The sequence below is a fragment of the Diadema antillarum genome, unplaced genomic scaffold, assembly GCF_040938485.1.
Source record: "Diadema antillarum isolate AM-2024a unplaced genomic scaffold, OU_Dant_1.0 seq00001807_RagTag, whole genome shotgun sequence".
Classification (NCBI taxonomy): domain Eukaryota; kingdom Metazoa; phylum Echinodermata; class Echinoidea; order Diadematoida; family Diadematidae; genus Diadema; species Diadema antillarum.
Window position 1 is genome coordinate 13,143 of NW_027272482.1, and position 27,847 is coordinate 40,989.

The following is a 27,847-nucleotide window of genomic DNA, read 5'->3' on the forward strand; positions in this document are numbered from 1 at the left end:
GTTTAAGGTTGACACGAATTTCTCTTATTCACCAGTCGAGCCACTATGAGCCAGTATCAAATAAAGATGTTAAATTGTAAAAACATGTCGTCTCTAGATTTCTTTTGCGATTACTTCGATGCATCTAATGATTGGCAATGAAGGACATTTAAACAAGACTAAATACTAAAATTAGTCGAAGAAAACGGAGATGCCAACGATGAATAAGAATGAAAAGAGAAGCAGAAGAAGAATTGGAATAAGAAGATGGAGACAAAGAGGTTAAAGGTTAACATAGTTTGCAAAAAAAAAAAAAAAAAACTTGAAGAGGAAGTAAAAAAAAAGGGGGAGTGCCGGTATAAACAAAAAGAAATTAATGCGAGGAAAAGATGATGCACATTGTCGTAGAAAAGGAAGAAGAAGAGAGATATACCTCTTCAGAAGATTATGATTTTTCTTCTTTTCATCACCACGATGGCATAGGTCATCATCGACATGAAGAATGCCGTGACGAGCAGGACGTACGTAGTCGACGACCTTTGGAGAACACCTGGACCAGAACCTGGATGGCAAGATCAAAATCATGACCGTAGTATTATGACAGAACACAATGAAGGGACTTTCGATAGCAAACGACCATAGATCATAATTCCACACACGTCTATTTATCATGTGATTTATCTCGGTCATGTATTGTTATAATGAAGCATAATGTTATTATAATTATATTCAATATGATAAGGGTGAGAAAATGAAGGTGAAATCTTCGAAGAAAAAAATAATACATTTGTTTCGGTTACATTGTTTGGGTAGGCCCTACTAACAAGGTACTTACAGCTTATACAAATAAAGAAAAATGTATTTTTACAATGATAATTAAAATCTAGCATGCAGGGATGATGGTTATTATTAAAGCTCCCCTCTAGCCTGGGATACCGTGGAGTGAGTAGGGTGACCCGGCTCGGATCATGGGAATCCTTGTAACAAATAATGTGTACAACTTCATCCCGTATATCCGTGTACAGCAGATTTCATCACGCACCATCATGCACATATTCACTAACCGATGGTATTTGTGATTTTTTTTATTTTTTTTTTATGTACCCCAGTGGACAGCACACCGACTAGGGCCACCCATTTATTCCAACGCAACTCTTTCATAGTTATACAAGAGTGAAGCTTTCATCCATACTACAGAGTATTCCACATAACCCTTTTTTTCCGCTTGCCGTTTTACCATGTTTACAGTCCAGAGTGGAATAAAAATGAGTCCAGTATTTATATGATAAGTAGATTAACCTCTCTTTGAGCCGAAAGTCGAACAATGCCCAAGACTAGTAGAGGTCCAACCAATCCCGTTCGTCCCCGAACACGTGACATTGATGCACCTGTTGTGTGGGCGTGGTCTAAAGAGAGCCGAGGCGCTGCTGGACGAGGAGAGAGTGGTGTTGTCGACTCCGATGGTGTATGTGTGAAGGTGTAGGGAGGACTGGTCCTCGGGACTAATATGACACGTGATAACGAGAATGACCTGGCTTCCTTCCCCATTGATCTCCTGGATCTCGATAGAGAGGATGTTTCTCGCTGGGGGCGCCTGGCCTTAGCATACAAAAATTAAATAATGTGTTTTGTTGTTTGTTTGTTTGTTTGTTTATTTATTTGTTTTTTTTTATTCATGATTAATTGCGGTACGTGACATATTTAGAAATACAAATATTGGGAACTGGTGCAAGGCATGTAAAGAGAAAGCCCGCCCTATCATAACTTCAAACAATTGTGAATTCAAGCAACCTTCCAGTACTAAAGGAAAAAAAAATAACTCTCTTGCATTATCGCTATTAGGTCAATTGTCATTAAAACTATTTGATCGAAAGGTTTAGGGTAAAAACAAAATAATGATGTAAAAAAAAATAAATATATCCATAGTGCCACGACTTTTTAAATTGTATTTTGTATTGTTTACAACATGACTAATGTGTATACTTAATTCACTTGGAAGAATCAACGATAAAGGTGTTGCCCTTATCATTATCAATAGAATAATTAGAACTGTTGTATGTAGATGATTGAGATGGATCAATCTTAAAAAAAAAAAAAAACACCTTTCTGTCTAGTAAATATAACAATACGTCAGAGAGAAAGTGGTTACTAGTATCATGTAGATTTGGTGAGAGAATGTGTGTATGAACTCAAATGGACCTTTCTTTGCAGTGGTCTCAAGAAATTTTGCATAACATAATAATATTATGGAAAGTTTTATCGTCTTACCGTCGCTTCTTGGACAGTAAGTCTTTGAAGCGTTCGTCATTCCGATGTCGTTGACACCGGTGCAGGAGATTTCAAAGCATTCACTCGGAATTGACTCAAGGATCAAGGAAGGGGAGCTTGAAGATGATTCGATGACGTCATTCACTGCAATCTCGTAATTTTCTATTGGTGGAAATGGCTGGTCACGTGGGTGGACGTGACACGTGATCCTGAGGCCATCAGTTTCTTGTCCGTCCTCGTCAACAATCTTGATCAAGATGATATTGTCTGCTGGAGCATCTGCCACGTGACAAGGATAAAATGTAGACAGATTATAACTCATTCTCATATTCACAATTTATCCAGAAACATCGACAAAATATATGACATGTTAAAACAAAAAAGCAGGACTTACTTTAACATAATTCTCTTTCGGGGTATATCATGAAGTCGTCACAATAGTCATCATGACGTAACAGGCAACTGTTCATCTTCAAACGAATGAGAGTAAAACATGCTTATCAGGCATAAGAGTGACACATATTCCAAAGTTCTCTTATCAGATAACGAGCAGTCAGTATTATTTTGGTGTACTGAGGGTGCCATGTGTGTCTTCATACTAATTCCCAGCAATCTTATTTCTCACACAATTTTTGTTTGCGTTTATCATAAGAAATATCTGTGGATATTTCTCTTCTATTTCTTTAATAGTAGAAGGATCAAGGTTACTCTCACTAAGAGCATTTCTTATCTTCTCATGAATTTTAGGTGGTGACGTCATCATCTCGTGTCTGCATCTGAACCAGAATAGCTTTCAACATTACTCGGATACGACCGTACACAGGAGCATAACATCCTTTTGACTTGCATGCAGGTCCCGATAGATCAGATAATGAACTAAAGCTGTACTTACGTTGAACATCCAAGGTTCGAGACCGTTCACTGCCGATGAGACGACACTGAAGTACGCCCCCATTGTCAGATGTGGTCGGAGTGAACGTCAGTTCGCTACTAACGTTGTAATATGTAAAACGATTGATACGGTAGTCAAGACCAGAAGTAACAGACTCGTTGACTGCATTATCGCTTCCTTCACACGAGAAACACAGAAAAATAAAAACCAAGGAACTGTAATGAGTCTGAATAACATCAGAAGATTTATCTTTGACATATTATTGTACATTTATCATTGGAAGTTTAGACCTTGCTTATTTCAGAGAGCTTTCGATTATATTCAATTCAATAGTTTATCCATTTCCATTAAAAGAATAAAAAAGATTCAAAGCGGCACACATTTACAGATTAACTTTCATTCATCTGACAAGGACAGTACCTTGAACAAAAGTATATGAACCAACGATATCATAAAGAAGAACATGATAAACAATGCAAACTTTGTCATGCACGGTAACAAAAAAAGAAGAAGAATTAAGAAAGTCTTCCATTATAAGAACGAGTGATAAAGATGTCTTCATACATGACGTAAAACTGATCTGAACCAAGTATTTCTCAATCCTGTCTTAGGACGGTTGTCGATGGAAATAGCTTCAGGCCTGAATAGCAGAACGGAAGTAGACCTACTAGTAATGAATGGCACGTGTGCGTGTGACAGCAATGGATTCAAGAAGTTATGATAAACATCCAGGTTCCCTGGATGATTTAGTTTGTGGTTTTACAAATTCTTGTAGTGCTAAACTATACTTCCAGAAACAATGACAGATGTTTCAAACGAAACAACTTGATCTTCTACATGGTAGACGCCATGGCTGAAGCTTTCTTCAACTTAACCTCAATAGGCGTAGACTATACATAGTGGTTCACTTCATCACGCAATAAAAATGTATCAATGCGCCATGCCAGAACTAAGGACACTCATAAACAATGGGTTATATATATCGTAGTACAAAAGATGTTATAGTTACCTCCTTATAGGTGTGTCTTCGACAAATTATAATAATTTGAAAATAAAAAAAGAGATATTGCTGTCAAGTGTGTCTTCAAATCTCTGAAGACAAACATTATTTTCTTATGACTGCAGAACTGTCGAGATTTGCTCGAAAATGTATTCAAAGTAAGAAATAGGGGGAAATAGTATCTCAAATCGACTTGTAACAAAAGTGTTGGTTGAAACAACAACAACAAATCTGGTGCTAGTGTATAATAATCTACCCACACATGTGTCACCTTTATATGCTCAATGAATATGAGGCCTAAAAAAGAAGAAGGTAGGTTTCTCATCCAAGCGCCCATCAGATTTTTCCATTCAGGTGTCTTGTTATTGTTACTGTTGTTGCTGTTGTTGCTGTTTAGTATTCACCATTTTTTTCACATCACATATGAAAACATTAAAAAAAAAATCGATATTTACTTTTCTTAGCCTCAGATAAAAAAGGAGAAAAATCGGAAATTCCCATATGTTTTGCAATGTATGATCACTTTGCATTGTCATATTGCACCAGTGTGTCTATTTACTAGCTGTTTAGAAAGCATCAACAATTACGTTGTGAATGGACAAGTTGTTCCACAAACTCGTACAGGTGTATTAAGAGCCAGGCTGTCTTGGTTTTAAAATATTATGTACTGGGGATGGTATTCTGAAAACCTTCCTGGGAAGATTTTTTCTACCTATGTCAAGATTTTTTTTTTTCTTAAGTGATATTCTGAAAACATTTCTTTCTTTACTTTCTTTAACTAAGCAGGAAGAAACATAGAATATTCAAATAAGGATGAATTCTAAGGATATGCACTTTTCTGACTTTAAGAAGAAATTGGTTCATTGTATTCTAGAACGCACTTAAAAAATAATTTTAGGAAGACTAATAAGGAGAGCCTTAAACCTGTACTAAGTACGTTATCATAATAATCAATGTTATTTCTAAGATATAGCAAGATATACAAAGAATCATGTCAGCGGCTATAGCAAACAGAAGGATGCAACATTACAGAGGAAAGATTACCCATGTTTCCCCCATAAAGAATTGCCGCCTTCATTATAAAGACTTTCAAAGGCTGTGTGAGTATGAAAAGATTATACATTTCGTAGTGGGCGCCATTTCATACAAACACGTAATATGCGAGGCAGAGAATTCTCTCTGGTATGAATTATAACATTGTAAGTAATTACTTATGTTACTCTAAGTAATGGAGACTGCAAGTTGGGTGTTTGATTTCCTATACAAATTGAGGTGAGTGCATAAAATTCTCTGAAAGAATCCATGAACGTTCAGTCAGTACTCGCTGTACTGTAAGCCTACATACGGAAAGCGAACAGGCGTAATGACGTATGTATGTACTAGGCATGTTGGAAGCGTTTGCCGCCGCGCTGCCCTCGGCCGCCGGCCCGCTGGTCGATCGTGTAGCTAGCTGGATGTATCCAGCCGGTCAGCCGGCCACATACCGTCAACGTAGCCTAACACACGTGTGCTGTATACACTGACTAGAACTAACCCTTGTTGTTTGTTTGTTTACTTTTGTACAAAACAAACAAACAAACAAAAAGTCAGCCATTTTCTTTGAATGCTTCTTTCCTTGTAAGAAGTTCATGTTTTAGGACTGTGTAGTATCATGGGTATTCCAGTTACATTAAAACACGAATTGTTATTAACCTGCTGTCACTTGAATTTCATAATAATGTCACTGCACTGGTTACTTTTTTTTCAAAAGCGACGACTAGTAATGTTGATTTTGATATCAGAAACTGCAGTGGGCTGGGATAAGGATGTCTCAATTTACAGTAAGAATTTCTTGGGATCACGTGTCAGACCCGGGTGTTAGATTTGAATGGTCTTATCTTTTTTAAGCACTTCATAACTTTGTGCCTTAGGATTCTGGAAAATATTTAGAAAGAAATTTAGGAAGATTTTCAGAATACCACCCCAGGACTCGTGCCCGACATTGGGCCGGGCGATCATTCATGGTTGTATTTTAAGTAGGACAAGTTGTAGTTTCGTATCGCCTCATATTTATTATGATAATATTATTCACACATCTACAAACTCGCCCTAAATGTTTTATAATCTAAACCACATCTGAAATTGTAAAAGCCTTGGAGAAGTTCAATTTTTCGGATACACTTTTACCCATTCTAAAATAACTCGATGGTTTGAATTGAAGCTCTGCGCTAGCTGCACTCCAACAGTTGGCCGCAGTGCGGTAGTGTACACGTACACGGCAGCGAAGTACAGTCATTTTTAAATGAGTCTAAAAGTGACAAAATTAACAGCAAATATCCAACTTTTACCAGACTTTGTATTCTCAGATGTAGGGACTTTGGTTTGTAAAATATTTAGGGAGAGTTTGTGCATGTTTGAAATTTGTGTGGCGATGCAAAACTACACTACACAATCACTGTGCCTCCCGCTAGATTGTGCATTGATTTTGACGTACATACAACACTGTATGAATTGGCTAAAGATAAAGAGAGAGAGAGAGAGAGAGGGAGGGAGAGAGGGAGAGAGATGAAGAAAGAAGCAAAACTCGAGCGAGAAACTTCTTTAATTCAATTTTAAATCATTTTTTTTTCATCTTAGATTTTTATTTTATTATTTTCATTTCTGTAACTTGGCCTGAGTTACTCAGTACATTATGAAATACGTGAATAAATGAATCAAACTTACGGTCTCCTTCACACCTCACTCCGGCGTCTTTACTGTGAGTACAGTAGAGCATCACATCCCCATGGCCAACGAAGGCAATAAACCAGAGAGTTTTCCGTTCCATCACAGTAAGCCAAGTCAACCCAGATTGGTCCAGATCCCTGCCCAAAGTGCGATGACCCATAACTAGCTGAGGCCGATGAGTAGCCGAGATCTCTGCACACCACGTGCGCGTCTCTCATATCCCAGACATCGTCACACACCGTGCCCCACTGCCCGTTACACGATATCTCAACTCGGCCTTCATTTGGGGTTGATCCACCAACCAGCCTCACTGTAATAAACATGAGATAAAAAGATAAATACATAGATAAATGGTAATATGAAAATCACATAAATGACATGCAAAGGTTGAATTGCTTATGAGTTAGATAAGACATATTACAGTGTGGTTTGATACACATGGTAAAATATGCACACAACACTCAAGACTTCAGACACACAGCCGTACATTTCCTTACAGGCTTGTGTGATCATTCATGTGTGAAAAAAATTCATATTCAAACATAATAATCTGAGTATTGGTGTTGTGAGCGTGTCGTAGGTCTTTAGGTCGATGTTTATAGTAGTGACATCTCACCAGATCAGGACACAGGAACGACATCAGAAAAAAACAAACAAACAAACAAATAAACAAAGCACAAACATTTCTGAGGACTGAGACAACTAGAAAGTAAACGACACCTCTGACACGAACAATGAGAGAGGTCCTTTCTTAACAGTACAACCAACACGTCAAATTCCCAAGTTGTAAACTTCCAACATTCTGACACCGCCCTGAAACGGGTAAAACAAAATACATTTAGATTAAAACAACAAACAGAAATGATGTCGAATTGTTTCTCGTCCGTACAAAACAAATGTTACACACTAACACAAACCTAATGATTGTGAGAACTTTAAACAGGCGTAACGGCTACCGTATACATATAGTCATTAGGCCTAGGTCCTACATTTTTTTTTCCTGTAACTGTTGCGCATATTATTATTACATGTATTATTAAACATGAAGTACGGTATCCATCATAGCGTAGGTAAGGCTTCAAATTCAAGACAAAATTATGTCACTAAACCTTTACCAAAAACACTCTGCGCGACTCTCGGTGCAACTTTCGGCGCGCCGTAGTCACACACACTAGATGCATTTGTACGACGTGTATGGATATATGAGTGTTTGTGTGTGTCGAGTGACAAAAAAGGGGCACATGTTATGTTTCTACAGGAAATATGGGTAAAACTTTGGGCAAAATGCATTTTTGTTTTCAATTAGTGTGATTATTTTTCATTGGTCCAAAAATCACCAAAAAGTAACCAAAAATCACCAGATTTTGATTTGGTTACCAGGCTAAAATTTTGTCACCAAACAACATCAAAAATCACCAAATTTCACCCTTTTTGGTTCCCGAAATCACCATCTGGCAACACTGCTTGTACCAGCGTGTGGCATGCGAGTAGTTTAGGATGTGCTGAATCCGATGGTGAGGTCGGTTTTTCGCTAGCTCCACGTCTTGGACCGGGGATATTGCCTAGAAGATACCCCTTGCAATAACTTTTTGATCTCAGCGAACGTGTTAGGCGTGGCTTCGTATGCAACAACCATAGTAACGTCCGAGCAAATACGCTCATACATATGTAAATCTACACGCATTCGCCGCCACATGGCGCGCATGCAGCTAGCTCGCGCGCTGTGTGTGTGTGTGTGTGTGTGTGTATCTCACGGACCTACACACTGTCGTGTAGATCAGCAGTGTGTCTACCGTCGCAAGGTAGCTACGTAGCTACATACAGTGTACGTGTACGAGTACGTGCGCGCGCGCACACCCGTGCCACTGAAAACAGACTGAGCTAGCTAGCTAGCTGTCACGTCGCTTCGCTTGCGATAGTTCTACAGCACTGAGTTCTATGGGGTTACGATTGCCCAGCATTCACAATGTGCATGTATGTATACTACGCTCGTAAACCACCTGGCGCATCAGTTTCAACGTAGTCAAAGTACATGTACTATTACTGGATTGATAATGATCATAACAGGCCTACAGTGTATGAGTTAGCAATCCAAACAAATGATCATGTAGAGTCATATTTATTTTTTTTAATACTTCAATAGAAAAGTGCACTAACGATGCACGAGTTACAGTCTTTCTCGCGATCTTATGCAGCACAACAGATAGGCCTAGGCTACACAACCCACCATATCAGGCAAGTCAATTGTGAAGCGGTACCGCGGTGGAAGGTAGGTACAAATACCGATTTTTACGACTGAACTTCCAATCGACAAAAAAGGGCAAACAACGATTTTGGAAGCTATACTCTTCAGCCACGAATGGTGGTTAAGTGGCATTCATGGCTAAATAGGCATATAACATTTTCACATGAACTGCCATAGATCTCGACAGCATCGACGTGTTATGTAGTCGTCGCATTCAGTAGCCAGCTGCGTACGTGTGTACACACGTACGTAGTGTAGCGCATATAATAGCGTGTGTGTAGTAGGTAGTACAAAACACTCAAATGCACGCTCGCTAGTATAAAGTTAATGTGTAAATTAACATTAGTCAAATCAGTTTCTTTGTTGCAAACAACATAACAACCTACCTACCTTTGTTTTATTTTGTATCGTTTCATACCAAATTCGAAAAGAATGTGTTCCTCAAAATGCTTTTTGTAAATTTTCAATTTTTACTCCGCACACAAACTGGAACTGTGAACGTAATAATTTACGTAGACCCACCCTAGTCGAGTTTATCTAATTTGAGCAGTTCTCTAGCCTATAATATTGCAACTCCTTTGCAATAACCGTAGGCCTACTCGATTGATCTTTAGTAGGCCTACTTTACATTCCTCCTGACGAGATCTCGATGGATTTCATGTCTATACCCTCATGATCACTACAGAATTTCAGTCAAACCTCTTATGGTTTATAATCTCACGTTCACAAAACCATCTCCAAACCTGCCATCAACTTTGGTCTACTAACTTAGGCCTATTACATACATTATTCCACCGGTTTTCTTTCGCCCATTCCCATTACTGAAGTACATTGCATTCTCCAAGCGTCCGATCCTTTCGCCAACATTCACTACGCGCGCAAAACTATGCTGTTTGCACACACTACGCGTGATTGCCCATACCATACCACATACAGTAGTCTAAAACATGCAAACCCAATAAATAGCAGCTACCGTTTCAATAGAACTAAATCATATCCCGAGAATTTTCATTGCTTAGCAGTATAGCCCTCGAAGATCATTCAATTTCCATGCACGTGTCCATAAATAATAGCTTCAGATGTTACTTTAAATTTTGCTTCACTCACCATTTAGCCAAAGCAAGCAGAACGGCGTCCAAGTATTGCAATTACTGATCAAAAAAATTTGTGCTAGGATTATAATAAATCACGGATGCGATCATTGAAATGGGTGAGCCCTCTACAGTTGAACATTGTAAATACAATGACTGACCCTCCCCATCGTCCCAAGTGTAGGCCGACCATCCTCCTTTTTTTTTTTTTTTTTCAGGTCTTGTCCCCTATTAGGCCTATGGCATCAGAGTACAAGCACATGGTAACAGCTCTACAACAACTCTGCTGGAAAGTTTAATTTTTCATGACACTATTTTTGTAGGTTTTTTTTTTTTGCATTCAGTGTGAAATGCTTTTTGAATTCACTGCTATATAACTTTAGCAGACACTAAGCACGCTATGTGTAGGCCTTGTGAGTTCCAATACTGGGGCATAAAGGGATATTATTGTCATTAACCCACTTTTCCTTTAATTCAAAGTTATGATAAAAATATCCCTGTTTTGCTTATTATTGTCTTTAATTTCAGACGTTTTAATTGTAATTTTCTCTGATGACCATGATGGATAAAATACGTTTTGCTATTGAACTCTTCATGTGTATAACTCTCTCTCACAGAGAGAGAGAGAGAGAGAGTAAGAGAAGAGAACCTTACATAGCTGTATCATTATCGTAAAAAAAAAGGAAGAAGAAGAATATATGAAGAGTTCTGATTCAAAAGGTAGGCCTACTACATCAATAATTTCAATTTCTGAGAAAAAAACGTGTTTTTTGATAATCATAATTTATTTAGCAAGCTCAGAAAGGAATGATATTTTCCCCTTCTATACTGCTAAATGATATAACACTAAAACCACTCTCTATAAGAATATGCAGGTCCATGCATTTGTTTTTCAATGAATTAATTTTTTTTAAAATATTTTTGTGTATTATTGTATACCTTTTAAACCGAAACTGGATGTAGTACCTTTTGAAACCGAAATTTTACATACCAGAGATACATTAAATGTGATGTTATGACATGTTTCGCGGATCTATTTTTTTTTCCAGCAATGGTGTTGACCGGGATGGGATACGAGGTCAAGGGAGGCTAGGTATATATTGACAATGCCCTGCCCTATTTAGCAGCAAGAATAACAAACCAATGTACACAGCTAATGCCCCACTCTCCCTTGCTGACCAATATTTTGGAATGAATGATTGTCATTGGTCATAAGCATTCAATAAATTTTCACATGCTTCAACTAATGTTCCGGATCCATCGAGCAGGGTGGGGGGAGGGGGATGCATTATGCGTAAACGGTGATAGATGGGGAGGGATCACAATCTCACCAGGTTATTTCTCTCTTCTCTTTACTCCTTTTGTTTTTCTCTCACGAGCTTTATGTAATGAATTCTTTTCTTTTTTTCTTCTTTGTATTATTTTTGGCTATTTTTCTATTGTAAATTGTTCTTCACGTGTCTCTTTTTTTCCCCATTTTTTAAAATGGAAATTCGAAGAGAAAAGATGGAAAAGCAGCAGCTGAATGTGCTGTATTTTCTCAACGCTGTACTTAATTATTGAAATCCATCACATGGTTTTCATCTGGCATGTTCTTTCTCAGGTAAGATAAATCTGATAATCTAAAAGCTAATAAAATCAAGGGGTGCTGTTCGTTATTCCGAAGGTTCGCTGTTCCGAAGGTTCGTTATTCCGAAGGGTCGTTAATCCGAAACATGCAAATTCCCTATACCTACAGAGGTTCGTTAATCCGAAAGTGAAAAAGGGTTCGTTAATCCGAAAATTTATGGCGTTATTCCGAAGGTTCTTTATTCCGAAGATTGGTTAATCCGAAAATGAAATTCGGAACAATGAACCTTCGGAATAACGAATCTTAGGAATAAAGAGCCTTCGGAATAAGGAACCTTCGGAATAACGAACTGTAACCAAAATCAAGACCGTCAATGAGTATGATGACCACTTCTTAGATACTGGAAAAAAAAAACAGATGAATGCAGCAAAGTAATTTTGCAGCAAAACAATGGAGAAATATTGTACAAATAAATATAGTGGTGGTTTTAATGATGTGAGTATACCAGCGGGCTTCAAGTCGAAGAGAGAGTGGAAATCTTCAGTGACAAAATTAGGAGAGATTCCGAAATTCAAAGTGTGCTTTATGTCGTATACATTTTGGTTGACCCCTGATACTACTTTAGTATGTGTGCGTGGTTGAAGGTGTGATGGTGTGTGTGTGTGTGCGTGTGTGTATTTGTTTGAGTGTACATTAGTTGTGCATGGGTGAATTAGTATTCATCATGAGCTCCCTCGTGGAAACGATATGAGCTCTCTCGTGGAGACATTGTATATTTAATATTCTTGATTAATATCTCTAATTTTTATAATGTTTCTCAAGTAAGTATCGCCCCGGGCATTTTTGTATAAAGTCCCCATTTTTTTTTCTCTCTCTCTTCTTTCTTTCTTTAAAACAACAACAACAATAACAACAACAACATACACACACACACATACACACACACACACACACACTCACATTATAAGTTCATCGCTTGCCTAGTTACTCTTTGTCCAACTTTGATAATATCCCACTGTCTTCTACCAGTGGGTGGCCAAATTCACCCGTTTTCATTCACCCAATATTTATTGATTCAGTTCACACATTTTTAAAATTATTTAATAATAACACAAATATGAGACTTGTAGGAATAAGAAGTATCAACACATCATGTGGCCTAGCACATCTGTAGTCATTGGGTGCGAGACATGAGTGTCCCATTCTCAATTTCAGAAAAGTTATACGAAAAAACAATCAAAAAATTTTGTTCCACTTCACCCCGCTCTCCCTTTAGAGTGACATTACATTGACAGGTTCACTTGCAAACTAGGGCCTCACAGGCCCGTATATGCATAGGGTTTTAATTGGAGGTTTCAGAATTTCAGTTCAAGTTTATGTTTAACATTGGGGCGCAAGAAATATCTCTGGTACCACTTCCGGGTTTAATTACCTGACAAACAAACAAACAAACAAACAAACAAACAAACAAAAAGGCTTATATATTTTCTGGTACCACTGCAATCACCTCACACAGAATGATAATTTCTTGTTTATTAGTTTTTTTTATTATAAAGGGAACACACTTTGTCTTTTTTCTTTTCTTTTTTTTTTGCTGGTTGCAAACGGGAGGGGGGCGCCCTGAACCCCCTCCCCTATCGTTACGGGCCTTGGGTGTACAACATTCTGTACCATACCAAAGTGTATGATCTTAGGCTGTATTCCCATGTTATACGGACAGATGAAATAAAACAAGCCAACAGCTGATGAGTCAAAAGTCTCAAAGGCGTTCTTTTCATAAAGGTTGTTAGGGTAATATCCATGGAGATTATCCTACAGAAGTTTTCCAGTTGTGATTATGATTGGGAGAATAAGGGTTGGGAACAAGAATATTAGAAAAAATTGTCTGAATTTTAAAGCGTCGTCCAAATTGATGATAACAATAATCTACCTTTAGTCTCAAGCATTACACCAAAGTCCCTTATTCCTTCTTTTTAAAAATCCCTCGTCTATTATAATTATGCAAGCAAATTGTAGGTTGATAGGGTAGAAGGCAAACATTCTATTATTGCTGCTATCAGGGGAAATAACTTTTTTTTTTATAAGTATAATATGTGGGGGCACTGTGGCATAGTGGACAAGACTCTCGACTCCCGATGGGAGGACCCGAGTTCGATTCCCGCCCAGTGCTTCCGTCCTTGGACAAGATGTTTTTACCCACAATGTTCCTCTCTACCCAGGTGTGATAGGGGTACCTGGCAACGCTAAGGTAATGATAATGGCAGGGCCCTCTGGTAGAGCAGTGACACCACTGAAGAGGTTACCCTGTATAAGTAAGACATTATTATTATTACTATTATTGTTATTATTATCAGTATTATTATTATTATTATTATTATTATTATTATTATTATCATCATTGCTATTATTATTATTATTATTATTATTATTATTATTATTATTATCATCATTATTATTATCATTATTATTATCATTATCATTATTAAGTGTCACCTCCTTACGGAGTAGAGAAAAAAAAATCCATAAACAAATAAAAGCAAAGTACTGTAAAACAACACAGACAAGACCGGGGCAGGGAAGTCAAAGTAATCGGAACTGAATACAGCTAGTGTATCAATATTTTTGAGAGTTCAAATTCAGACGTGTGCATTATAGGTCTATGTGTCGACTCCCATATCGTATACTAGATAGCCTTACTTTCGGTCGTACAGGAGTACTACTTGTCTCGTGTGGATATATCGCGCGCACTTGGTGTCTGGTACAATGTGTTGTCTTGTAGGCCTACGCATTATGTATTTTGGATCGTATTCAACTTTTCAAGTCTCATGTACTCACCCGTATATCCGGGACATGTGTTTCCGCATTTGTCGGGGCAGTTTGAAAAACCAGAGTGGACTTTATGTTACGCAGTGCATTCGTCTCACGGCACCCACTGCCCCTAGGTGTAAAGAATTAGTAATGGACAGAAAATAACACATCCTCAGGAGTTATTACAACCCGGGTAAGATCGATAAGGGATCAAACTCTGTACCTTTTCTGTATCTTTGAGAAATGTATACCTTAACTGGTGTTAAAATCTGACTCTTCTCGATTTTCATCAAAGTTGGTAAAAGTTGACATCCGACTTCAATTGCCCCATTGCTTTCCGTTTCGCAATCTGTCTGTTAATGTCTGTTAAATGTCTTTATCACCCAGCATATCTTGGTGTTTGTAAACCTTACGGTCTTTGAACTTGATGAAAAGCATTGCATATTACGTTGCTCGATAGATGTTGCATGGTTTTCGTCTTGCTTTTTAAAGTATTTTTGTCTGTGCCGATTTTTTTAACCTATCGAGAGTACGCGTTTGCACAGTGACAATAATTTCAATTATAACCCTTATAACCATGTGGCAGAAAACGTTAGTCTTTTTACACGAGTGATTTCCATTTTTTGAACCATTTTGTCAGTCTTTCAAGGTAGAGTACAAACTTCTAAACTCATACACATTCAGAATTCATCTATCACAGGTTAATTAGTATTTCAATTTGATTTGGCTATTTTTAGCGGTCAGTCTACTGTAGTCAGAAAAGGTGCACCAATCATCGCTTCGGCTGATTTCGCTGGTAGTGGTGAAGCCGTCTGCGATTTGGACGCCGTTCAAATACCAGGTCAGAGCAGCCGAGCCGTGGATGTCAGTTCCTGAGCACACTGCTGTGACTTCAAGGCCAGCCCGAAGAGGCGAGGGTACCTCGAGGTTCATTGTCATTGCAACTGAAAGAACAATAACAGAAAACAAGGGGATCTTTCTGAGCCATGAATAAATGGACACACATAACACACCCACCATATAGCACACGTCATGATATACACGTATACGAAAAATGGAATCTATATGCATATATATATGTATATATATATATATATATATATATATATATGGATGTGTGTGTGTGTGTGAGTGTGCATTTAATGATAGATTAGGCCTCAAGGATATTATGGAATAAATTCCAGCGTAATTAAGTCAATTCATGTTCATTCACAACTTTCCCAGATTATGAGTTGTGCCTATGAATAGTGACTCTCAATCTTGCAAGATTTATAACATTTCCTTTGCATCACGACTTCCGCCAATCTCTTCGCTGCTTCACACGTTGTAGCTGTCTATGAGGATTTATTTCATGATATACGGAAATTGAATGGTGTCATATAATGTAAAATAATAACTAGATTAAATCAGTGGTACTCCTTACCGCTATAGTGAATATTTATGAGAAGAATCCCGACATGCACAAACACTCGGCTGTCAGTCATTTTGATGAAATTCCTGGATAACATGAGAATCCTTCTGGATGGAGTAGAGATGGCAATATTTAATAAAATCATGAGCATATCATATCACGATATAGACAATGCATTAACAAATAGATACCTTCATAGAAAATCAGTAAAATCGTTAATAACTAGCAGCAAAACAAGTCATTAATCGGCACACACATCCTAATTTTATTCGCTTTCAGTATTTTCACTTAGAAAAGAAGAGTGAGTATCCAGTATACGTAAGGAAAATTAGTGGTTAGAGAAAATGAAAGTCAACACTCAGAGTAGTTCATATACTTGCTGCTGTCTATAATACTCACAGATATCAATATGTGGAAATCGTCAGAAGAATTTCTTTCCAGATTTCCGGAGACACTTGAGTATGTCCTATGATTTAAAGTTGGTTTCAATCCTGGTTTGTCATCCGGCCTTAAATTTCCTTGTTTTTATTGAGTCACGGGTGGTTAGATGTATGTTAGAGAGACAAATCGTACATCAAAATTCATCCGCGCAATGTAATGTCTCTGTTCCGTCTCATTTCCGTCTCACACAATTTTTACACGGCTCTTGATTACTTTATCTTAATGCATTTAAAGAGTTTAGTTTTTAATCTCTCCTTTATCTTGCAACTATACATTCGACTATAGCTGGGTGTTAAGTTGCCACTAAACCCATAGTGTTCAAGACAACTTAACGCCCGTCTCATTCTCAACAGACGATATTATGTTAAGTGTAAGCAACATAAAATTTGCAGAGATAATTGACATTCATTTCAATATCTACCCTATACTTGTTAACAATCCCTTTCATCACATTCTTCTTGAGAGAGCTTACTAAATTCATTTGCATTCTGCTCAAACTGCATTATTTTGTCGTTTGTAGCTTTGAGCTCGCAGTTTTGAAAATCAAATTCAGCAATGTTGATTATCAGTTTGACATGTTTCTTGCGTGACATAATAATCGACAAAATGGTTGTTTATCTTACATAGCTAAAGGTGTTTAAAGGTAGGGGATACCTTTTACAGAACTCCTAAAATGCAGCAAAACATTGAATATGAACCTCAGTGGACTTGTTTAGGCCACTGCTTAGACATTTGGAAGTCAACAGTTATCTACAATTTGAATAATGCACAAAACTCAACTACTCAGTAGTTCTGTGTGTCAGCCACACTTAAGCCTTTTTGTTGCAGTCTTCTGTATTTTTTATCTATAAACACAAATCTAAAAGTATAAGAGCTGATGTAATAACATATAGCGTGGGTGGCAAGAATGTATATAGAAATGTTTGTAAGTTTTGATGAACTTTATTCACAAAATATACATGATGGACACACATGCAGTGCATGGGTCTGCAAAGGTATAGCCTAGTAATGTACTGGAATTTACGGTGAGCCCCGAAAAAAAAATCAATTCAAAATCCAACGGTCAATAAAAATGTACTAAATGTTACCTTCCACTTTCAATACTTTATGGGAGTTTCTAAAATGATACTCTCTTCAACATACCACTGTGTTTCTACAACTCTTCGTTTAAGGCATGCAAATGGGATTCCCTACCTTTAATGCTTATGATCTGAAGGCATGCTCAAACAGAATTTTCCTAATAAATGCTTAAAGATTAGAAAGGTGGAATAAAACATAATAAATCGGTCATGATTTCATTTATGAAGTTATATATATATATATATATATATATATATATATATATATATATAAACTAGTAGCATATCCTAAAGAAATTCAGCAAATGAGACTGGTTTTTGCATTGATTGCATTTACGTCGTTCAGTTCTTTACAAGAAGAAAAGGTTTTTGTATTATGTAACAGCGTCTTCATTCAGCAAGACCACAGAAATTGTGTAAGTGGTGAAATATTAGTGAAAAACAACCCTGAAGCGGTTAGTGGATTATAACACTTTGAAGTAAAAGTGTCTCGAACGAATTCTCTCATTTCCCACATTAAAATCCATGACTAAACTAATCAAACTAGACATGGAAAATGAGGAACTGATTCTCAATATACTGGTATTATTTTTTTGTTACTGGATATGTAACACCACGCCTTCTTGATATAGAGAATCTCACTTCCCGTTTTTATTTTCACTGCCTCCAATTTACCGGTTTTTGTTGACTTTTTTGTTTGTCAGTCTGTATACACGATAGTCCGCAACGAAAATGATATCACTGCAGTCTGTTTGAATGCCGTGATACTTTGTAAATAGCAGATGCAAGGAATATGCGCTTTGAATTTCACAAGAAGTAATTATAGCAATACATTCACATATTATACGTGTATATGGATGTATACCTTCTTACATTGTATGTTTGTGAATTAAAAAAACAAAACAAAACAAGAAACACTGCACACTTGCGGCCTCAATGATCATGTTTATAGAAATAAAAAGGATCTCGCATAGATGATTTAGCCTGGTCCGATATTGGTGGTTGGTATATGACAAGCATAAACTTACAATCACACGTCAGTCAGATTTTGTATTTTTCTGTTCAGTTTCAGTTAGAAATAGTGGATGAAATATTTTGTTTTGGTTTGTTTGTTTTTGCTGTTGCTGATTTATATATATATATATATATATATATATATATATATATTTTTTTTTTTTTTTTTTGGGGGGGGGGGGGGGGGCTGTAATTTGCTGAAAGACCGAAATATGAATTATGGATGCTAATGATCCTGAAGTCTCTTTTTGATGAGACATATTATAAGGCATTAAAACAGTATCGAAATAATTTGAAAGAAATCCCAGTATCAAAAACAACGTATCCTTTCATTTTATATCACTCCGAATCTTCCCCACAAGTTTCACATGTAGTATCATATTGTTTATCATATATCATCAATCTGCAAACTCAAAATACCAATAAGAGGGAAATAATTATGACGTGATTGTGAGACCTCTAAATGTAGCCCCTACCTGGAAGGACAAGCCGAAAACACGAACACTCCGGTGACACTTTTTGAGTAGGCATCAAAGGGCGTATTTACTCGGCGGCGTAATAGTCCTGTAAGGAAGTGGCGATATTAAAAAGTGAATAAGAAAGAATAACTGAAGATTTTTTTAGTGGAGGATAAAATATAATTATGTTGCTACTGTAAAGTGCATTAGTATTTTCATGTGTAGGCAACCTATAACACAGGCACAAGATGCTTTCAAGGCTGCCTGGCTCTCATTGTAAACGCCACTATTGCTATGTTTTTTGTGTGTATGTGTGTGTCTGTGTGTGTTCTATTTTGCCGAATAAATGGCCTAAATTGGCCTCAAACTAATCAATCTAAATAAAAACTTTCATCTTATATGTCTCAGTCGAGAATGACGGAATCCTCATAATGTACACATTAGATGAATATTTATTTCTGAATTAATCAAAAAGTTGAATTGAGGGACTGCTTCCCAATACTGGTTTGTTTGGCATTAGTAAAAACCTACACTAGTTACTGGATGTTCACTATCACGCCTTTTATCGCTGTAGACAATCTCACTTTCCGTTGTTCTTGTTTTCACTGCCTGGCAATTTAACGGGTTTTGTTGACATTTTGTCATCCTACATGTCCTCAACGTGTATGATATCAATATACTTCCTCTACATGTCGTGATACTTTATAAATAGTAGACGCAAGTTATAGTAATATGTGCTTTCAATTTCATAAGCAGTCATTGTAGCAGTATTCGCACGTTACTTTGTTACGTATGTCAATGAAAGAAAAACAAAAAAGAACCACATGAAACACTGCACAGCCCCATATAGCGATTTTAGAAACACGTGTTAATGAAAAAAAAAAATGTATCCCGCAATTTGTTCTCAATCGATTCCTTCTATGCCAATGACTCGTATATTATGTGCACGAATTTCTCACACAAATCACATGGGCAGATAAATATAGTGCTTATGTATGTGTGTGTGTGTGTGTGTGAGTGTGTGTGTGTGTGTGTGTGTGTGTGTGTGTGTGATGTAAGACTTATTCTTGTAATCTGAGGATGCGAGTCCTTGGCGCACACCTGATTACTGAAAGATTTTTCAATGAATCTGCATTTATTCTGAATACTAAGTTTTAACCAACATGAAATTAAGTAGTAGATGTGCGTCGTTGACAATTTAACACGCGACACACGCAAATGTTGTCATTAATAAGTCCTTGTTCCTCCACACCAACGGCGTAAATCCGTACTGAGGAGTGGGGGGGGGGGGGATGGTCACCATCACCACGATCACAAGCCCATAACCGGACCGGCGCAGCCTTGGGGTGGGGTGGGGGGGGGGGGAGCTTTGTGCCCCCCCCCCCCCCCCCCCCACACGCAAACTTTACAGGGATCGGATGTCCCACTCTTTTGCAGAAATATAAAGTGGGAGGAGAGTGGCAGCAAAAATATGAAGACTTTTTGTTCTTGTCGTTACTTTTTTTTTCTGCTTGTCAGATGACTTGCGGCGGAAAATCAGTTTGTTTTTGAAATATCTGTGAGAGGGAGCGGAGCGACCGAACGGGGGAAGGGTGTGTATGGGGGGGGGGGGGGTGTATCCCTCTCCCACACGAGGAAGATTTTGCATATTAAGACCTGATATTCAGCGATCTGGTGCACACGTTTGGTTATTTTTTTTTTCTTAAAAAAACCAATAGAAAATGAAATATTCACAATATATTATTGAATGACTAAATCGTGGTATTTCAGCTCTTGCTCCGCCTGTGCGACATCACTGCGAAGGCCTACTAAATAGTGGGGCCTATCACCGGCGTAGACAGGATTTGATCTTAGGGGGAGCGGTTATGAGATCGTGAGGGAGCGAAGCAAGCAAGGAAGGGGGTATGGTAGGGGGGTTTCCCCCTCCCACGGTGAAATCTTTTTACATTGAAAATTTTGACATTTTACTGACCCAAAACTGCCGTTTGTAGCTATATTCTTCGCTTTGGAAAGTAAGGGGGGGCACACCAGCACAACTGCTGTCAATCATTGGCAGCAACATCAGGAGAATGGCATAGCAATTAAATGCGAGCGAGCGGAGCGAGCGAGCTTGAAAATTTTGACATAATACTTTGACAGTCTAAAAATTGCCGTTTGTGGATATACTTCTTCGCTTTAGGAATTAAGGGGTGCCGCACCGGGCGTAGCCTTTAAACAAGGCGACTCGCTCTGCGTGCCCCCGTATAGCGTGTTTACCCCACAAACCTGTTGGCCGGCGAGTGGAGCGAGCCGCCTTTATCCACTCGTTCAGGGATGTGTACTTTTGTCGTTGTTGTTGCTTTATATTCTTTGACAAATTTGCGTACAAATTTGACGCAGAAAATACACACGGCACCAAGGCAAGCCGCGCGCGCTTGCTAACAAATTTGTACGCAAATTTGTCAAAGAATATAAATTTGTTAGCAAGCGCGCGCGGGTTGCCTTGGTGCCGTGTGTATTTTCTGCGTCAAATTTGTACGCAAATTTGTCAAAGAATATAAATTTGTTAGCAAGCGCGCGCGGGTTGCCTTGGTGCCGTGTGTATTTTCTGCGTCAAATTTGTACGCAAATTTGTCAAAGAATATAAAGCAACAACAACGACAAAAGTACACATCCCTGATGAACGAGTGAATAAAGGCGGCTCGCTCCACTCGCCGGCCAACAGGTTTGTGGGGTAAACGCGCTATACGGGGGCACGCAGAGCGAGTCGCCTTGTTTAAAGGCTACACCGGGCGCCGCACCGGGCGCAACTGCTGTCAATCACTGGCAGCAACATCAGGAGAATGGTGTAGCGATTAAATGCGAGCTTGAAAATTTTGGCATTTTACAGTCTAAAAACTGCCGTTTGTGGCTCATTTTTTTGCTTTGGAAATTAAGGGGGGCGCACCGGGTACAACTGCTGGCAATTACTGGCAGCAACATGAGGAGAATCGCATAACAATTGAATGCGAGCGAGTGAAGCAAGCGAGCTTGAAAATCTTGACATTTTACAGTCCAAAAACTGCCGTTTTTGGCTGTATTTTTTCGCTTTGGCAATTAAAGGGGGCGCATCGGGCGCAACTGCTGGCAGTTACTGGCAGCAACATCAGGGGAATGGCATAACGATTAAATGCGAGCGAGTGAAGCGAGTGAGCTTGAAAGTGTTGACTTTTTACAGTCCAAAAACTGTCGTTTGTAGCTATATTCTTCGCTTTGGAAATTAAGGGGGGGGGGGGGGGCGCACCGGGCACAACTGCTGGCAGTTACTGGCAGTATGCAACATCAGGAGAATGGCATAACGATTGAATGCGAGCAAGCGAAGCGAGCGAGTTTGAAAATTTTGACATTTTACAGTCCCCAAAATGCCGTTTGTGGCTGTATTTTTTCGCTTTGGAAATTAAGGGGGGGGGGGGGCACGCCGGGCCAACTGCCGGCAATTATTGGCAGCAACATCAGGAGAATGGCATAACGATTAAATGCGAGCGAGCGAAGCGAGTGAGCTTGAAAATTTTGATATTTTACAGTCCCAAAAACTGTCCTTTGTGGCTGTATTTTTTCGCTTTGGAAATCAAGGGGGGCGCACCAGGTGAAAACTGCTGGCAGTTACTGGCAGCAACATCAGGAGAATGGTATAATGATTAAGTGCGAGTGAGCTTGAAAATTTTGACATTTTACAGTCCCCCAAACTGTCGTTTGTGGCTGTATTTTTTTCGCTTTGGAAATTAAGGAGGCGCACCGGGCGAAAACTACTGGCAATTACTAGCAGCAACATCAGGAGAATGGCATGATTAAATGCGAAGCGAGCGAGCTTCAAAATTTTGACATTTTACAGTGCAAAAACTGCCGTTTGTCGCTATATTTTTCGCTTGGGAAATTAAGGGGGCGCATCGGGCGAAAACTGCTGGCAATTACTGGCTGCAACATCAGGAGAATGGTATAATGATTAAATGCGAGCGAGCAAAGCGAGCGAGCTTCAAAATTTTGACATTGTGTACAGACCCCAAACTGTCGTTTGTAGCTATATTTTTCGCTTTGGAAATTAAGGGGGGCGCACCGGGCGCAACTGCTGTCAGTCACTAGCATCAACATCAGGAGAATGGCATAGCGAATAAATGCGAGCGAGCGGAGCGAGCGAGCTTTAAAATTTTGACATTTTACACTCCAAAAACTGCCGTTTGTGGCTATATTTTTCGCTTTTGTTTGTCCCACTTTTATGGGGGAACCATCCCCCCCCCCCCCCATCGACGCTTCTGCATATGAGGGTGCTTTTGTTAAGTGAAAGATCTGCTGCACACTCTTTGATAAATTAGGGAAATATACGTCAATCTCAAAAGTGTACAAAGTCTATCGATCGAAAGGGATCCTGTATAGCGGAGCTTTTGCATGTTTAAGATTGCAATACAACGATCTGGTGCATAGTTCTGGCGATATTTGGACAATTTCCTGAGCACACTGCTGTGACTTCACGGCCAGCCCGGAGAGGCGAGGGTACCTCGAGGTTCACTGTCATTGCAACTGCAAGAACACAAAGAAAATGTATAAGGGAATTGATACTGAGTCATGACTTAATGAATTTAACACAGATACAAAAGACTCGTATGCACACTTTCGGTTCTACATAATATCCGAAATACAAAGTACACATGTAAGCGGAGTGAGCAATTGCATTGAGTAATTAAATAAGATAATAAAGAAATGATAAATACAGACTCCTGATGATACACAACATGAATAGATGAAAATTTACCCAAACATGGCCATTTTCAGTCTTTCATAACATTTTATAACATTCCATTTGCATCACGACTTCCCACATATCTCTTCGCCGCTTCACACGTTGGAGCTGCCTGCAATGTAAAATTCATATTAGTGTAAAATACTATATAAATTACACGAAAAGGGTGATAATACCGTGGTGCAAAATAATAAACATACTATTTAACGTCTTTTTTATACTCCTTACCGCTATGGTAAATATTCATGAGAAGAATCCCGACCTGAACCCACACTCCGCTGCCGATCATTCTGATGTGAGTCTTGGATAAGCATGAGAACCCTGCTGGATGAAATAAAGATTAAAATAATTAACTATACTATAGTGAGTACATACTATTAAAACTTAAGTACATTGCATTCAAAAAATACAAACAGATATAAAATATCAATGAAATGACGAATGAAAACAAAAGAAATAAATAACATATAATCAATACAATATATCAATGCAAAGTAATTATACTTAATTTAGTTGACTTCAAAAAGAAGAATGAAAATTTCGCATAACAAAAACCAGATGTTTGAGGAAAATAAAATTCAGCATTCGTTAGTCTTCTGTATCGCTTCTATACTCACAATATCACTCCGGGAATATATGAAGCGTTTGTTCGCAAAAAACGATAAATCCATATTTGCCAAATGGAGATATTGGTGATTAAAGGTCAAGAAAAATAAAGAGAATAATAAGAACATTTTTGCTTCTTTTCACCATAACTTCAAACATGTACCTTCGTATGTATAGTGACCAATATATCATTTAAAAGGTATTATAGTGTACTTTATGACAGAAACCGTACTTCAAAATCTTCACAATCTATAATTGTAAATGCGGAAAAGACAACTTCCATGATCCAGATCCATCCGCCTAACGTGCGGTGGGCTGACTGGTCTCTCGCTTTACATCCCATGATCAAAACACTTAGCTTGATTTCCTTGTTTTACTTCAGTTTGGTTTGAATGCTGTGAAAATCAGATTTCTTCTGTTCAAGCTTTTGGAGTTTAGAATTCTATTACCTAAATTGTGCGTAGATATACGAGTCTTTGCAAATCCTTTCTGAAGCATATTTGAACACCACTGCTCTATTGTCATCGAATTGCTGAAAAAAAAAAAACAAAAAAAGTCCTTCAGATAAATAAATACAGAAAATATGACAGATTTGCTACGGCGTAGAGACGAATTCAAGGATGTACCAAGAACTTCTGTTGTAATGATAAGTGAGAAACGGACAAAGATATCATGTGTTTAATGTTTATTCATGAGAATGGCCAAATTTTCACAATTGAGATATCAAATTGAGACTGATTAATGAACTAGAGTATAGTGTATAATAAAAAGGAGTCACGGCATTGCGCATTGGAAATACTGATCTGAGTATATATAGCATCATGATATATCCAGTTATTTGTTCATGGATATTTCCTGTCAAGCTATATGGATAATGATCTCACTTTTTGCTGTTCTTGTTTTCACTGCTTGGGCATATTTCCGGTTTTTTGTTGACGTTTGAGGTCCGGCGAGTCCGTTTTGAAATTATTTCACTGCACTTCCTTTATTAACTGTTCGTAATGATCTGTGAATATAGCAGACACTATATGATAAGCATTTAGGTGTTGATAGGTCCATCATTTGTTCTGATGTTCTCAACATTCTACCACAGTTGAGATGTCTCTACTTGTAGGAATATCTCAGATTATTTTACTTTCAGTGGACATACATGTACAGTACTACCGGGATACCAATACCACCTGTGAAACTTCTTCAAGGCCCTAAACTTATTGAACTGTATTGCAGGTTGTCTTCCGTCTGTCTCCTTCGACATGATTTTACTGTAGAACGAGTGGTAAATACGCTCTGTTGAGATATCTCGACTTGTAGAAAAACCTCAGGATCTTTTCTTTTAATGCTCCATTACATTTTACTTCTATACTGTTATACTTCTAATATGTCCTGTGAAAGTTCTTCCAGGCCCTAAACTTATTGAACAGTATTGAAAGTTGACTTCCGTCTGTTCCCTCCGACGACACGATTTTACTGTAGAACGAGTGGTAAATACGAGCTGTTGAGATATCTCGACTTGTAGAAAAACCTCAGAGTCTTTTCTTTTAATGCTCCATATACATTTTACTTCTATAGGCCCTACTGTTATACTTCTAATATGTCCTGTGGAAGTTCTAAACTTATTGAACTGTATTAAAGGTTGACTTCCGTCTGTTTCCTCCGACACGATTTTACTGTAGAACGAGTGGTAAATACGCTCTGTTGAGATATCTCGACTTGTAGAAAAACTTCAGGGTCTTTTCTTTTAATGCTCCATTACATTTTACTTCTATAGGCCCTACTGTTATACTTCTAATATGTCCTGTGGAAGTTCTAAACTTATTGAACTGTATTAAAGGTTGACTTCCGTCTGCCTCCTCCGACACGATTTTACTGTAGAACGAGCGGTAAATACGCTCTGTTGAGATATCTCGACTTGTATAGAAAAACATCAGGATCTTTTCTTTCAATACTCCAGTATAATATACTTTGATACTGTAATATCACCAATACTACCAGTGAAAGTTAGAGACCTTAGACGTACTGGACTGCATGATTGCAGGTTGACTTCCGTCTGCCCTCCTCAGACACGATTTTGCTGAAGATCTGGTCGTTGAGGGCGTTCATCAGTGTGGCTTATCAGATTCGGCACTGGGGCTTATCTCAGTTGTTGTGGGTACATGTATCAGCAATTTCGTAATTAGCTCACGTGAACCTTTCCGAAAATGACCTTTCTTTTTGCTCATTTGGTTGAGGCATGTAAATTTTGTTTCAAAGCTATATGAGGCATACGGTTGCCCGACGTAGCAATTTATGGAATTCATGTTCAAACAAAGAATAAATTTGCATAGACCAGACTGGTTACCAGAGAAGCCGCCTCTCTATCAACGATCAGGGAAGCATCATTTCATAGTATGCACTGTATGCAGAGCAAACTATTTACTATTATTGCCAAATGCTGGGCTTTAATGAACAATTTGCTGCTATCAGGTGGATGTGCTAGCAAGAACTGTTAATGATTACATGAGAAATCATGGCATCACAGATGCAATGCCTGTTATAAAATGACTTTTTTTTTTGCTCATGCGCAAAGTCGAACTACGAAATGGCTTTTAACAAAACAAAACAAAACAAAACAAAACAAAACAAAACAAAACAAAACCAGGACGATTCTTTTTCGATAGCTCTTTTGTTTGAAAATATACTGCCCTGTAACTGAAGATAGGAGACTGGTATCTACACGGAAGGTAGAAGTAAAAATAAACAATGACTTCGTAGAGGTCAGTCGAAATAAAGAAAGAAACAAACAAACAAAGAAACATCAACAAACTCACCTATTCAACAGGAACCCATTAGAAAGAGTAACTAAATTCACTTGCTTTCAACCAAAGGAAGTCTGCTCTTTAAATTCAAGCTTCCATATTACTATCAGTGATGAATGATATCATTTTTTTTTCAATTTTTATTTCATTTCTTTTATTTCAATATTTGCCATGAGGGGCATATCTTCAATGCACATATATACTTGACATTCTAAATGTAATAATGCATATTAATTTGTAAAAGACGATCCACATTAACAGGTTAAAAATTATTCTTGGCAAAGGAATGGAAGCTGGTGATGAAGTTAAGAACATGTGGCAACATGAAGCAACAGGCTAAATCCAATTACGTGTTCATGGATATTCCCTGTCAAGCTATTATCTATAGAGGATCTCACTTTTTGCTGTTCTTGTTTTCACTGCTTGGGTAAATTGCCGTTTGTTTGTTTTTTGACGGTTGAAGTCTGACGAGTCCATTTCAAAATAATAATACTGCATTTCCTCTATTAAGTCTTCGTAATGCCCTTTGAATTCCAGAACCTAGGAATATGTGATTAGCATATTAAAAGTGTTGATAACTCCATCTTTTAAAAACTTAACAGGTCTAAAGTAATGTTCTGCATGATGTTCTCAATATTACATCACAGTTACAACTTACCGGCACATGCACTGTAAGACGTCCTGTTGGGCTGTCTCTTCTTGTAGGAATATTTCACTGTTTTACTTTCCAT

The 27,847-nt window shown here is 38.1% G+C and overlaps 1 protein-coding gene across 1 annotated transcript; it reads right to left on the minus strand.

The window, feature by feature from the left end:
* Nucleotides 1-416: 416 nt before the first annotated feature.
* On the minus strand, nucleotides 417-27,847 carry LOC139712446 (uncharacterized). Its single transcript, XM_071624264.1, has 8 exons — nucleotides 27,775-27,847; nucleotides 15,329-15,503; nucleotides 14,587-14,689; nucleotides 6,843-7,011; nucleotides 3,140-3,316; nucleotides 2,248-2,526; nucleotides 1,279-1,578; nucleotides 417-541 (listed from the first exon to the last, which is right to left on the minus strand). The coding sequence occupies exons 1-8, from the start codon at nucleotides 27,845-27,847 to the stop codon at nucleotides 417-419; spliced, it is 1,401 nt and encodes a 466-aa protein (XP_071480365.1).